This window comes from Montipora foliosa, chromosome 1 (genome assembly GCF_036669935.1).
Source record: "Montipora foliosa isolate CH-2021 chromosome 1, ASM3666993v2, whole genome shotgun sequence".
Classification (NCBI taxonomy): domain Eukaryota; kingdom Metazoa; phylum Cnidaria; class Anthozoa; order Scleractinia; family Acroporidae; genus Montipora; species Montipora foliosa.
The window spans coordinates 12,184,021-12,196,520 of record NC_090869.1 but is presented as its reverse complement, the minus strand read 5'-3'; the positions used below and the strand labels follow the sequence as shown (position 1 = coordinate 12,196,520).

The window sequence follows — 12,500 nt, the reverse complement described above, 5'->3', positions numbered from 1 at the left end:
TCATGTTTACTGAAGTAGTTACATTTCAAACATTAGGTTCTAAAAGCTCCAATGATATCAAACTTGTGAGAAAATAGCTGTCATGAACCAAGTAGAGGTGGCTCATGACATGTTGCTGACCACATGTTTTAAAACTGGATCAAATACGACTGGGAAACCAGGAAACATTCTGCAAATTTTACTCATGTTATTTGTTTTGTCAATGTGAAGGTATTTCTTAGAAGGAGCGAAATTATTTCTACCAGTGACTTTTGCTGTGCTAGCAACATTTGAAAGAAATCAAGGAAAATTTCCTCCAGTGAAAGTTGGCTGTTAGTAATTGCATAATTATCTTATTTTGAAGGGTCCCTAACCACACTTTGATAAAGTGGAGGCAGGGTGAATGTCAAAATGTCTTAAAATGGCACGTCGGGAACACATCAAGCTTCCAGCCGCTGCTTCGAATTCCAGTAAGTATGGCAAAGTACAGGGAATTGCATGTAAAAATGAACATAAAGTTCAGAACAAGAAGCCGAGATTAAATGTGGCAGAAAGTTATATAACCCTGTAACACTGCCAATTTCCGACAGAAGTAGTAGTTATTTTATTTCACTTTTTTTTCAGTTTCCTTTGAATTGCAAATTTGTAAATAATTTAGAAAACACTTTAAAACACTGCATTAAGGAGGCTCAGGCCAGTTTAAACACATTCAGGAAACTCTAGGATTACAAGGTGCTATGTTCTGGTACCATGTAAAACAACAGTTTATCATTCCTCAACCAAATGTGCTATATATTGTGACGTGATAGGTGACCATAACAATAGGAGATCCATCAAAAACACTCTGGTTTTTGTCTTTAAGTGCTTATATGTGAAAAATGAATCGGCAACCCCTTTTTTATTGCTCAAAAGGCATTTAGCGGGCTTAACTAAAACTCTCCACAGAGTTTATAAATGGCTTCCCGTTGCTATGGTGACATAATGATAGCATCTTGTTAGGCAGAAATTACGTGAAAAGGTGTTGAAGGATTGAGCCACCTTCAAACCATGGGTGACAGAATGAGAGATTTAGGCTGTCTGGTCTTTGGACATGCTCTTCTGTAGAAGTGTATAAATGGTAGAGCCATTGAGATGCTGTTTTATGAATTCTCTTGGAGATCTTCCCAACAAAGAAAACCAAACCTACACAATATCAGCGTATGTTTGTCCCAAGTATTATTATCTAATAAATTGTTTCCCGTAATTGCCCGTATTATCTCACCAAAGTATTACTTATTGTTTAAACATTGGTTGCCCAGGTATGAAGAAGTTACGTTTTTAGTTAGGAAACGAATCTTGTTAATTTAATTAGCAGTTAGAGAAAGTTTCAATCGAGTGTCGTAAAACCAAAACTAAAGTAATTACTTTGGCTAATCAAAAAGGACGAAGACAAACCAGTAAACCGATCAAAACTCCCATTAATTATACGTAGCCAACACAAAGCACGGGAAATTGTGCACGGGCGAGCTACGATTGGTTTTGCTTTCACTTCTGATTGATTGGAAAAGTGGCGCGAGAACTTTAAACCAATGACTGAGAGAAGTATTGCAAATCCAAAGCAATTTGGTAATTACTTTCGACACTCAATTGAAAACCAGTTCAGTAGCGAAGCCATTTATTCCCCAGTTGTTAAGAGGTTGCCATTCCCTGGGCCACTCTCGACATCCTCAACTCTCTTCTTTAGTGCCATTTTTTTTTTTGCTCGTCTCATCCTTAATTTGATGCATCGGTAATTTCTTTTTGTATGTGTTAAGGACACCAGATGCAGCAGCCTTTACAGCACACGTAATTATGGCATCAGCCCCACTGCAGCAATCTCAAGAACTTGGCTCCAACAAAGTTCAAGTCACCATTTTGGCTTCTGAGTGGGGATCCAGTAAAGGCGGACTTTCCACAATCAACAGAGAGTTGGCCATACAGCTGGCCAAATTCCCAGAAGTCCAAATCACATACTTTTTGCCGAAATGTTCTGAGGAGGATAGGAAAGTAGCTCTCAGCTATGGCATACAGATTCTTGAGGCTACAGGACTTCCAGGGTTTGATGAACTGGAAAAGCTCAGCTTTCCACCAGAGCATTTGCGAATAGACGTCATTGTTGGTCATGGAGTGAAACTTGGTCGCCAAGCACAAGTTATCCGCAACTCTCGCGAATGCAAGTGGATACAAGTGATACACACTGACCCAGAGGAACTAGGAATGTTCAAATCTTACGAGAATCCAATCTCAAGGGGCGAAGAAAAGCACATTGTTGAAGTAGAACTGTGCAAGATGGCTAATTTCGTTGTAGGAGTCGGGCCCAAGATAGCAGAGGCCTTTCGCAAATATCTCCGCAGTTTTCAAAAGGATGAAGATGTTTTTGAATTCACTCCCGGTGTTTTTGATGAATTTGTAAGGGTTAAGCAAGTTCCTGAGGAAAGAAAACAATGCAGTGTCCTGGTGCTCGGTCATGGAGATGCTAAAGATTTTGAGTTAAAAGGATTCGACATTGCAGCCAGATCAGTTGCGGCATTACCTGACACTCTTCTTCTTTATGTCGGAGCACCCAATGGAAAACATGAGGAGATCGCAAATCGATTGCTTAAATGTGGTGTTCCTAAAAGGCGCCTCAGGGTGAGAGGCTATATCGAAACCCGCGAAAGATTGAAGGAATTATTCTGTGAGATGGATCTTGTACTCATGCCCTCTCGAACCGAAGGGTTTGGTTTGACAGGTCTGGAGGCTCTGTCAGCTGGGCTTCCTGTAATCGTCAGCAAAAACTCTGGCTTTGGAGAAGCCCTGTGCAATGTACCATTTGGTTCTTCATTTGTCATTGACTCAGAGGATCCCACTGAGTGGACAGCAGGTATCAAGGGCATCTGGAACAAAAACAGGAAGACAAGGCTTGATGAAGCTAAGGTTTTGCGTGATTCCTATGGAGAGAAATATAGCTGGTCTAAACAGTGCAATGATCTTCTCCAAAGGATAATCAAAACAGTTAACGGTAGGAATTAACAAGGGTGAATAGAAAACTGAATACACTTTGAGTCTATCATTAAGTCAGCTTAAATTCAAAGTGTAGCCTACTTGTAGCCCTACCCACCCCCTGACGGAAAATGTTTTTCCTTGGAGGTGGGGGGGGGGGGGTTACCGTGTAAGCTATTCAAGGTATAATATTGCTCTTTACTGTACTGTGATGGATACACTCACTTATTGTTCGCTGCAATTTATTTCGACAGATGCTCCCCGTGAGCTTCAGATACCACAAGAGGCAAAGGGCAGATTAAAGAGCAAATCCCGTGAGGACCAAAAAGGTAAAATTCATTAGAGCTCTTACAAGTACAAATCCGCCGTTGGAAGGGCAATTGTCGTATAGTGCCTGCTTTCTCACGTGATAAGTTGTCTTGGTTTCTTTAACTGAAACATACGATAAGTACGCCGTATTTTGGGTAAAAAAGAGTTTTTGTGGGAATTAGTTTTTAGACATCAACATGACCGCTGTTTCTTTGATCGGTCTTTGTGACGTCGTATGCTCTGTATACTTGAAGACCTTGATAACCACTGATGGGTATGATAACCTTTCCAATATAGAAAAAAAAAAAATTACCAACCTCAGTATCTCTTTGTATTATTTCGAGCGAGGGTCTGAATCTGTCTTGAGACCTTTTGCTTTTAAGGCAACAAAAGTGTGAATGTTTAAGACTTTTACTTTTCAATATTTACAGGTATCTCCTTCACCGATCACGAACTTTCACAACAGAAAGCAAGAGTAGAAGAGGAAGAATTTAAGCAACATTCAGGTAAGGTTGTGGGTAATTGTGAAGCACAGCTCCCCTCCACAGACAGTCGGCCAAATGTCGCCAACAGTTGGCCGACACTCGACCGGCAGTCTACCGATAGCTAACCAAGAGGTTAGCGACAAGTGGTAAAATAAGAAAAATCAAGAATTGAACTTTCAGAGATTTGGAAAACGGAAACAAGTTTTAATCTGATCCTTAGTTTAATTGATTGAGAAGCTTTTTGAATTGAGGTTTTCTGGCAGGGGTTTGGTGATAGATAATGCTTCTGTCTCAACTTTTTGCCAAGAAGATCCATCCATACAATCTTGCCAGACATCGAAACTTAGAAGCTCTTTTTATTATATTGTGAGTTGTAACCACTAGCTAGCCCAGGTGTCTGCCGTCTAGAAGAATCCCCAAAAGGGCCAATCAAATGTCTCCTACGAGATCACTGGGTGTGCAACGAACAGGCGTCGTGTTGCAGCGACTTCTTTAGCTAGTAGTACACACGGTGCGACTTGTCGCCTAGTGTGTCTCGGCCTTTATGGTTTGCTTCTTTTCTTCAATTTTGTGTATTTCTTCCATTTTATGAGGGAAATCCTTACCAGATTATTTTAAGTCCTCCCTCTTTGACCTGAAAGTATCCAATCTGTCACTAGATTTGTGCCGAACCGATTTCCAAGCAACGTTCTCAGTCGTGTTAATGATTTCATATTCATTAGTAACTAGAAAAAGGAATTCTACTTCGTCATTGTGTCACTTGTAAAGGCAAAATGGGGGAGGATACGTTCCCAGATCCTATTCGTCATTGATGGGCGCCTGAGAACGAAACCGGCGTAGGGTGAACACTTCGAAAACGGCTACTTTGGATCCGTGTACAAGTTGAAAGCGCATCGTTTTCAACACTGTTTCGAAGTCATGAAACTGTGTCAATTCGAAAACGTGTTCGTGTCAACGTAGCCTTAGTTCTTACCACTAATCACTGTGATAAGCAAGCTTAAGACTTATCCATGCAACAAATATCGTGTGGAAGTTTTTGTATGAAAGGAAGTCTTCTTGTTCTTGTACCGGGAATGACATTTAAAAAGGTGATATTCAGGAGAAAATGGCAGGAGGGCTAGCAAACCATTTGAACCTCAAAATTTACCCACGTTACAGTTATTTATCACTGAAACGCTTCCTCGCCAGCTATTCAACAAACATTTGTCACCATAAATTTTAGCAATTTCTTAAAGGGAAACTGTCACGAGAAGCGCATGCGCTAACGCCTTGTGAAAACTTGAAAAGTGTTAAGTTAACTTTTTTTAAGTTGAATCGACAAATTCAAAATGGTGTCCACTGGGGAGAGCCATGGTGGACAAAGGAGAACCTCCGGCGAATATAGGTGACTCACGCGTGAATCCATGATGGCGGCTAGAATTTTCCGTGGGCTCGAGAGCAAACAAACTCAAGCATGAGCAGCTCATGACAGTGTCCCTTTCATAGAAGTTGCATCATAAAACGTATCTGTGTGAATAATGAGGCTTAATCTGTAGACGGACTTCTAGGGAATCTTAGGACCAAGAATAGTACACCATAGGCAAAAAATAGGTTTCGCTTTAAACAAATTAGGAAACTAGAAGAAGCGGTTAATTCTGAATCGTTCACTGCAGCTCTAAATTGAGGCCTGTTCTTGGTATTTGTTTGTTTTGCAGCTAGTTCTTTGTGTCAAAGTGAGATCATAGAAAGGATAAGACAAATTTACCGAAAGCGTGAAGGGGTGGTTTTGCCGGTTCCTTGGTGTGAAGGGTTCATCTTGCAACTGGAGAACATTTTCACCAGACTTAGGATAGTTGCAAAAGAAAAGAAACGCGGAACCCTGACGAAAGAAATCACCAACATGACAGGTATTTTTACATCACACAAAGATTGCAAACATCCGCGGATTGTCCTGATCGAGGGTGAACCCGGCATGGGAAAGACGGCCTTCTGTCAAAAGCTGGCGTATGATTGGGCAACTAAACGAGACCGCGAATGGGACGAGTCTTTCCCAAGAGTAGAGGTGCTCCTGCTCCTCAAATGTCGTGAAATTGATTCTAGCATCTGGGAGGCTATTGACAATCAAATTCTTCCGAAAGACATTGACCCAGAGTTGAAAGAAACGTTTTTTGGGTTCGTACGAGAAAACCCTTCTGAAGTTCTGTTAGTGCTCGATGGGTTAGATGAGGCAAACCCTCAAAAATGGCCTGATATTTCTATTCTTATGCAAAGAAAGCTGCTCCCTGGTTGTCACGTTGTTCTTACTTCTCGTCCGGAAGCAGGAAGTAAAGTAAGGTCTTACACAGACACACTGTTGGAGATAGCGGGCTTCACGAAAAGTGATGCGAAGTGCTTTATAAGGAAGTATTTTCAAGATGCAGGACAAATGGCAGAGAAGCTTATAAAAGTACTGTGGCATCCGTCTTATGTTTTTGATGGTGATGTTAATGATGATGATGATGATGATGATGATGATGATAATGATGGTGATGTTAATGATGATGATGATGATGATGATGATGATAATCAACAGCATATCGAATTGAATTTAAAAGAACTAACAAAAAACCCTTTGCACACACTTCTGCTCTGTGCGATTTTCGAAGATTTTGGTGGCGTTCTTCCCAAGAACAGAACAGAACTGTACTTAGAGATTGTCCTATTCGTTTTGAGACGATACGAAGTCAAGAACCACTTACCAGGTAGTGGTGAAGACCTTCTTTCAGTATACAAAAAGGAACTGATGACCCTAGGGACAATGGCGCTGAAATCTCTTTGTACAGGGGAGCTGCATTTCAAAGACGTTGAGGGGAATTTCAAGGAAAGTCTGTTCATTAAATTTGGCTTTCTCTCAATCCAGGCTGGCGGTAGCAAGGGAACTCGATGTTTCCTTTATAGCTTTTTTCACAAGAGTTTTCAAGAATTCTTTTCCGGCCTGTATCTTGCATTTTCCATCCTTGATGGAGGAATTGATAAGAAGTCAGTTCTGACCGACGAAAGATTCTTTGGTCAACTAAATCAAGTTTTCATGTTCATGAGTGGAATCATAGCCTTGCAATCCGAAGAAACTGCAATGTCTCTTGTAAGCAGTATTCTCTCACTTGCAAACCTGGAAGTGCGCAGATCTTTAGGTAAACAGAACTCAAAGTTGTTGTTGGCTTTGGCCTTAATAGAGGAATGTCAACCTCTCTCGGAAGACCTTTACACCAAATTGGCTGATAACTTTGGAAGGAATCTTGATTTGACTGAAATAGATTTTTCAATGTTATTTAATAATATCCGCATTACTACGCTTTCACTGGCTCTCGCTGTTAACTCCACATTGACCAAATTAATTTTGTTTGAAAACTCTATTGGTTCAGAGGGTGCTACATCCCTTTCCCGGGCCCTCATAGTAAACACCTCCCTAGCCACTTTGGATTTGTCTCGTAACTCTATTGGTTCAGAGGGTGCTTCTTCCCTTTCCCAGGCCCTCAAAGAAAACTTTTCCCTTACTACTTTGCATTTGTCTTGGAACTCCATTGGTGATGAGGGTGCTACTTCCCTTTCCTATGCCCTCAAAGAAAACACTTCCCTTACTACGTTGCGTTTGTCTTACAACTCCATTGGTGATGAGGGTGCTACTTCCCTTTCCTGTGCCCTCAAAGAAAACACTTCCCTTACTACTTTGCATTTGTCGTACAACTCCATTGGTGTTGAGGGTGCTACTTCACTTTACCAGGCCCTCGCAGTAAACAATTCCCTAACGAGTTTGGATTTGTATGGCAACCCCCTCGGTGTTGAGGGTGACGAGTTCCCGCCTCGCCTTAGTTTAGACTCTCGCATTAACGTTAAGAGGTGAGTGTGAACTTTCTGAAGGTTTCAGTGTTTAGGTCGACGTTGACAAAACTGACTTCCATGCTCGGTGTTTTGCCTCTATTTTGACAACTATCCCAATCCACCTCCTTGTTTATTGGTGATCATGCACTGAGAGGTTAAAAGTCATTTTGTTGCTAATGCGTCGCGAGGAAATATAAGGGTTACATACAGAGAAAGACACCCAGTTTGTCCCTTCAGTTATGTGAATTTCATTTAGTATTTTAGATGAAATAGAAACAAAAGTTTGCTCTCTCCGCATATGCATTAGGTGCGCTCGATCACAAGAAATCTAAAGTGTCTTTCCAATTGAGACTCTAGTTGACAAGTCGCGCTCCGACGCGTTCATATGGTATCATGTAGTTGCTTTTATTTAGCGGAACCTACTTCAGTTTCTCCAATAACTTAAGTGAAATTCACAAGTCATCTGCAATTCTGTTACACCCCTTCTTTGTCTCTTTATTTTCGTTTTCGCTTGCAAAGTCAAACCACTTGGTCACATATCCTTGATACTTAGAAAGAAACCATTGCCACAATTCAAGCCAGCTTTGAGTTTGAAACGCGTAAAAGGAGAAGCAAGGTCCCATTTTGTTTTTTTTTTTTTAATTTTGGTTTTATACTTTGATTGTGGGGACGACCATTTCATTAATGTAGCGCCAGTTGTCAGCTATCGTCACGTTGTAATCGCTCACTCATATAATTGAGGTACTCTACAGAAGCTTGATACAAATTACGAATGTGTCTGTGTAAGGCTATTGTCTAGTTACTGTGATGATATCTGAATCACATCTGAACAAGTGTTTGTTGAAGTACCGTTTTTAGGTCAAAATTCTATTTTTCTTTTAAGCACTGTGCTCCTGAATCTGAATAGCAGGATAACAAAATAGTTCTAACATAAATTATGTAAAGCAAATGCTATTTTCAATTCAGTGCTTTAATTGATGCATCACTAACACGTAAATGTTGTAAGGGGTCTTCTGGTGCAAAGAGTGATAAAACATTTCCAACATTTCCAACTAATCTGACAATATTCTTGTAAAGTAAATTTACTTAAGTGTTCGCCGAATAGATTCTTTACTTTATATAAACTACATTTATATATAGCTGCGTTTTCAGTACCCACGTAAAGACCTTTTCTTGGTACTGTTTTTTTGCTATGTATAAAGGTTTTTATGGACGAATTTTGTTGATTACCTTGCTTGGTGTAAATATATTGTTTTGTTTGTTAATAATAGACATGAAAAAATTACTCCATTCGGATTGGCTAAGAGAAATGCAGTTTTCAGGTAACCTAGTGTAGAAAATAGGTAATTCAGTGCAAAAAAGAAGTAGTAAACCAGGTATTCTGATTGGTCTACAGTCAGGGATAGCTAATAAAATGCGAGGCCTGAATGGTGCAATTTTTGCACGATACGCATGCTTTTCTTTTGCTTAACCATCTTCCATTTTTTCATGTATATTATTGATAGTAATCGCATGATTTTTCTCTTGCAATTTGGAATAAATAACCACTTGTAAATGTTTTCAAAGACTACAGATTTCACTCGCCCTATGGGCTCGTGCAATTTTGTTCGTCTATGAAAAAAATTATCCGTTCCTGTTTATTCCCAATTGCACTCGAAATCATGCGATTACCTATACAATGAAATAAATTTCACAATATAATTTGATTGGTTTATTCTTAGTATCGGGAACAATGGGTTCAGAGTCCTGATTTGGTCTTATCTGAGGATTACCATAGATACCTTTCTGTACCCGAGTCAGTCAAAGCTCATACTGTCATTTACCATAGGGTACCCAAACCTTCATCCTCGGTGACCCATGATGAGGTTGTTTGGGCAAGGGGGGCTTTTTAAGAATGGCTGCCGGTAAGAATCGAGAATCGTCCGTCAACGACCATTTTGGCGGATAGCTCATATATTGCCCTGATACCCTTTTAGGAAATATTTTCAAAAATCATATTTACAAGTTCCAGCAGTTCTTATCTTTTTTGAAATTTGCAAAAATTTGAAACCGTGGTTAAAGTGCGGTTTTCTATTTGACAAATTGTCCAAAATTTACTGCGCGAACCAAGCAACGGTGAAGTCTTAGAATGAATTTAATTGGCACCAAACTTAACAAAAAATAAGAGCAACCATTCTTATCCATTTCTACTTCGATACTTTTTACGGGCAAGTTAAAATTGTGATTTTGTAAGCTCTTTAAAGAACATCCTCAAAGGCCGCTTAACATGGCGGCGGAAAATGGGTTATATTTAACGCGATAAAAATGTACCTGGTACCTCATTCTGAAACTTTTAAAATTCACATTTTCAAACATTGCTATTCACTTTCTGTGTAAAATTTTATGCTCAAACTCGGAACGCTTCCCTCCGAAAATATCAGAAATGTTTGTAACCTGAGCAAGCAAAATGACGCGAAATTTGAACGCAAACTGATGCTAATTATTCACGTAGAATCGTCGAACTGACTAATTTTTGGCTTGTAGCTTGGAAAGCTTTAAAAAATGCGAAGTTATCCTTCAGAAGTATTAAAAATGACTGAAAATCGTATTTGAGGGCAAAAATCTCCAAGTGAACTATATCTTACTTAACTCAAACACAATGTAATTTGTGATAATCCTGATTAGCTCAAATTGATATTTTGCCGTAACGTAGCAGAGGCCTGGTTGTGAGCAACAGGCGCGTGGAGTGCCACGTGATCGTGGTTTGTATTTGGCTATCGTTTAGCGAGTGAGGCATTCTACGGTTAGCCCTTGCCGCGTGCACAAGTCCTGTTTGGTTTTTTTGTTTTGAGTTGAATTAGTGTGTAATGCCTTCGTTAGGCGGTATATGTTAGCGTTCATTTACATTGTAAGTAGTGTCTTTCAATTAGAATTCCCAAGAACCCCAAGGGTCCCCCCACTGCCTTGGTCGGGGGTACAAGTTCACCGCTTTTTTCCACCTGCTAGTGTTTTTTTGGCTCTGGTGCATTGCTTTTCTCTTTATTTTAGAATTGATGTATTAATATTCTTGTACCTATTCCAATGCTTAATAAACTGCTCGGCGGCTTGGCTGGCCAACGCGCCCATTTATCCTAGCTTGAGTGTCCGGTTGAGTAGTGGAGGCAAAATTTTTAATTAATGCCGGCCTATGCAAGTGACTTTTCTATTACTATTCATACCCTGTTAATATTCATTAGTCCTCATGCATAGTATATAAGCCTGCCTTGATTATTCATGATCGTCAGTTTTGCCTAACTTTGGTTGGAATCGTTTGAAATATGTCCGAGCGTCCGTCCCCAGTGAACGACTCTGCAAGTATCCAGCAAATTTTACAACCCCTTCAAGGCCCTGTTGAGCAGGCTGCTCCACCATCCACGTCTTCATCACAGACAGGTGCAACTTCAGGAACAACCGCGAGCGGTAACAATGCGTCCCAAAGTTTTTCTCAAGAAAACGCAACGGGGTCGAATGTGTCGAACGACTTGACAGTGACCCTTGAGGTATTCAGTTACAATGTTTTGGTTTTGTATTCTAGCCGCGGTTTGTGGGTAATTTCTCGTTGCCCAACGTTATATTTCCTCTTTCATGTTTCTTTTCTTTTTTTTCTCTTCTCCCTGTTGTTCGGGAGCCGGTTTTGTTTTGTTTTGCCAGTTGAGGACCGAAGAAATTATTTACGCTGTTTGCACCTATTGTTTCTTCCTTGTCCTTTGAGAGGGGCGTGGGTCGTGAGGCTTTGGTCAAGGTCCATTGTGGTCTGACAGTGGTGTTTCGTTTTTTGTTTGTCTGGCCACATAGTTGTGTGGACCGTTCGAGCAATGCGTCGAGGACCTCTGCACTGTGCCACGTGGTGGTGTAAAAATAAAAAAATAAAAATAAGAAACCAGTCGGGGACCGATTGCAGCAGTGTGTCGGGGACGTCTGCTCTGTGCCACGTGGTGGCGTAAAAAAAAAAAGGAAAAATCGGTCGAGGACCGATAGAGCGGTGTGTCGGGAAATCTCGTCCTGTGCCACGGGGTGGCATGAAAGGGGAAAAAAAAAGGAATTTTTCGGTCGGTGACCATTTGTGCAACAAGTTTTGAATTTTGTTCTTTGTCGCTTTGTCCCACAAGGTGGCAGAAGAATGGAAGGCGACGAAAAAAAAAAAAAGAGGCGAAAGGGAAAAAAACCTACTTTACGTTGACCTCGTGCTGAGAGGAAAAAAAAACAAAACTTGGCCACACGGTGGCTGTGTGTTTAACATGCCGGGGGAACTTCTACGAAGATTCGGTGTAATCTTCATGGGCAATGAATTTGGTTGCTCGGTACTACAACATGGAGAAAGGCTATATTTTGAAGTATATGATCTGAGGTTCTTGGAAAACAGTTCTTATGTGAAGTCGGGATTGGAATTTAAAGCATTATGGAACAAATTGGCATTTCTTTCCTTTGTTAGGTTCCGGCCACAACGGTCGGTGCAATAGAGAAAGAATTAGATGAGTGGAAGAGGAAAATTGATGCGTCGGCAGTCGAGTCTGCTTTATCAACTCTTTGGTATTAACAACCCAATTAGCAATATTTTGGTCGATTTGCCCTTTCTGTAGCCATTTGTTACTCCACTCTAAAATGGTATTAGCATAGTTGGCACTAGGATCGAAATCAAGTTTCTTATAGTGGAGTGGGTTTTCCAACTGGTCAAGCATTTTAGATGAATATTCTGTTTTATCCAGAATAACAAATTTGGAGCCCTTGTCTTGAATTCTAATAGCTTGCTCATCTAGGTTTTTGATTCGAGAGAAAGCCCTTCTCTCACCTACAGAAAGATTGTCATGGACAGTAGAATTAATAACAAAGCCAAACCGGGCAAAGCCTTTGGGACTATAAAGACGCACAAGG

General features: G+C 40.5%; 1 protein-coding gene across 3 annotated transcripts in view; it reads left to right on the top strand.

Annotated features, from left to right (window-relative positions):
- LOC137980663 (nucleotide-binding oligomerization domain-containing protein 2-like) overlaps positions 1 to 12,500 on the top strand; it is a 46,588-nt gene that overhangs the window by 32,078 nt on the left and 2,010 nt on the right. For all 3 annotated transcript variants that reach the window (XM_068828125.1, XM_068828218.1, XM_068828169.1), the window contains 5 exons: positions 344 to 449; positions 1,773 to 2,998; positions 3,234 to 3,308; positions 3,720 to 3,794; positions 5,468 to 12,500. The exon at positions 5,468 to 12,500 is cut by the window's right edge and continues 2,010 nt beyond it. In XM_068828125.1, coding sequence (XP_068684226.1) covers positions 1,810 to 2,998; positions 3,234 to 3,308; positions 3,720 to 3,794; positions 5,468 to 7,632 — 3,504 coding nt within the window. In that variant the 5' untranslated portion in view covers positions 344 to 449; positions 1,773 to 1,809 and the 3' untranslated portion in view covers positions 7,633 to 12,500. The remainder of the gene's footprint in view (positions 1 to 343; positions 450 to 1,772; positions 2,999 to 3,233; positions 3,309 to 3,719; positions 3,795 to 5,467) is intronic.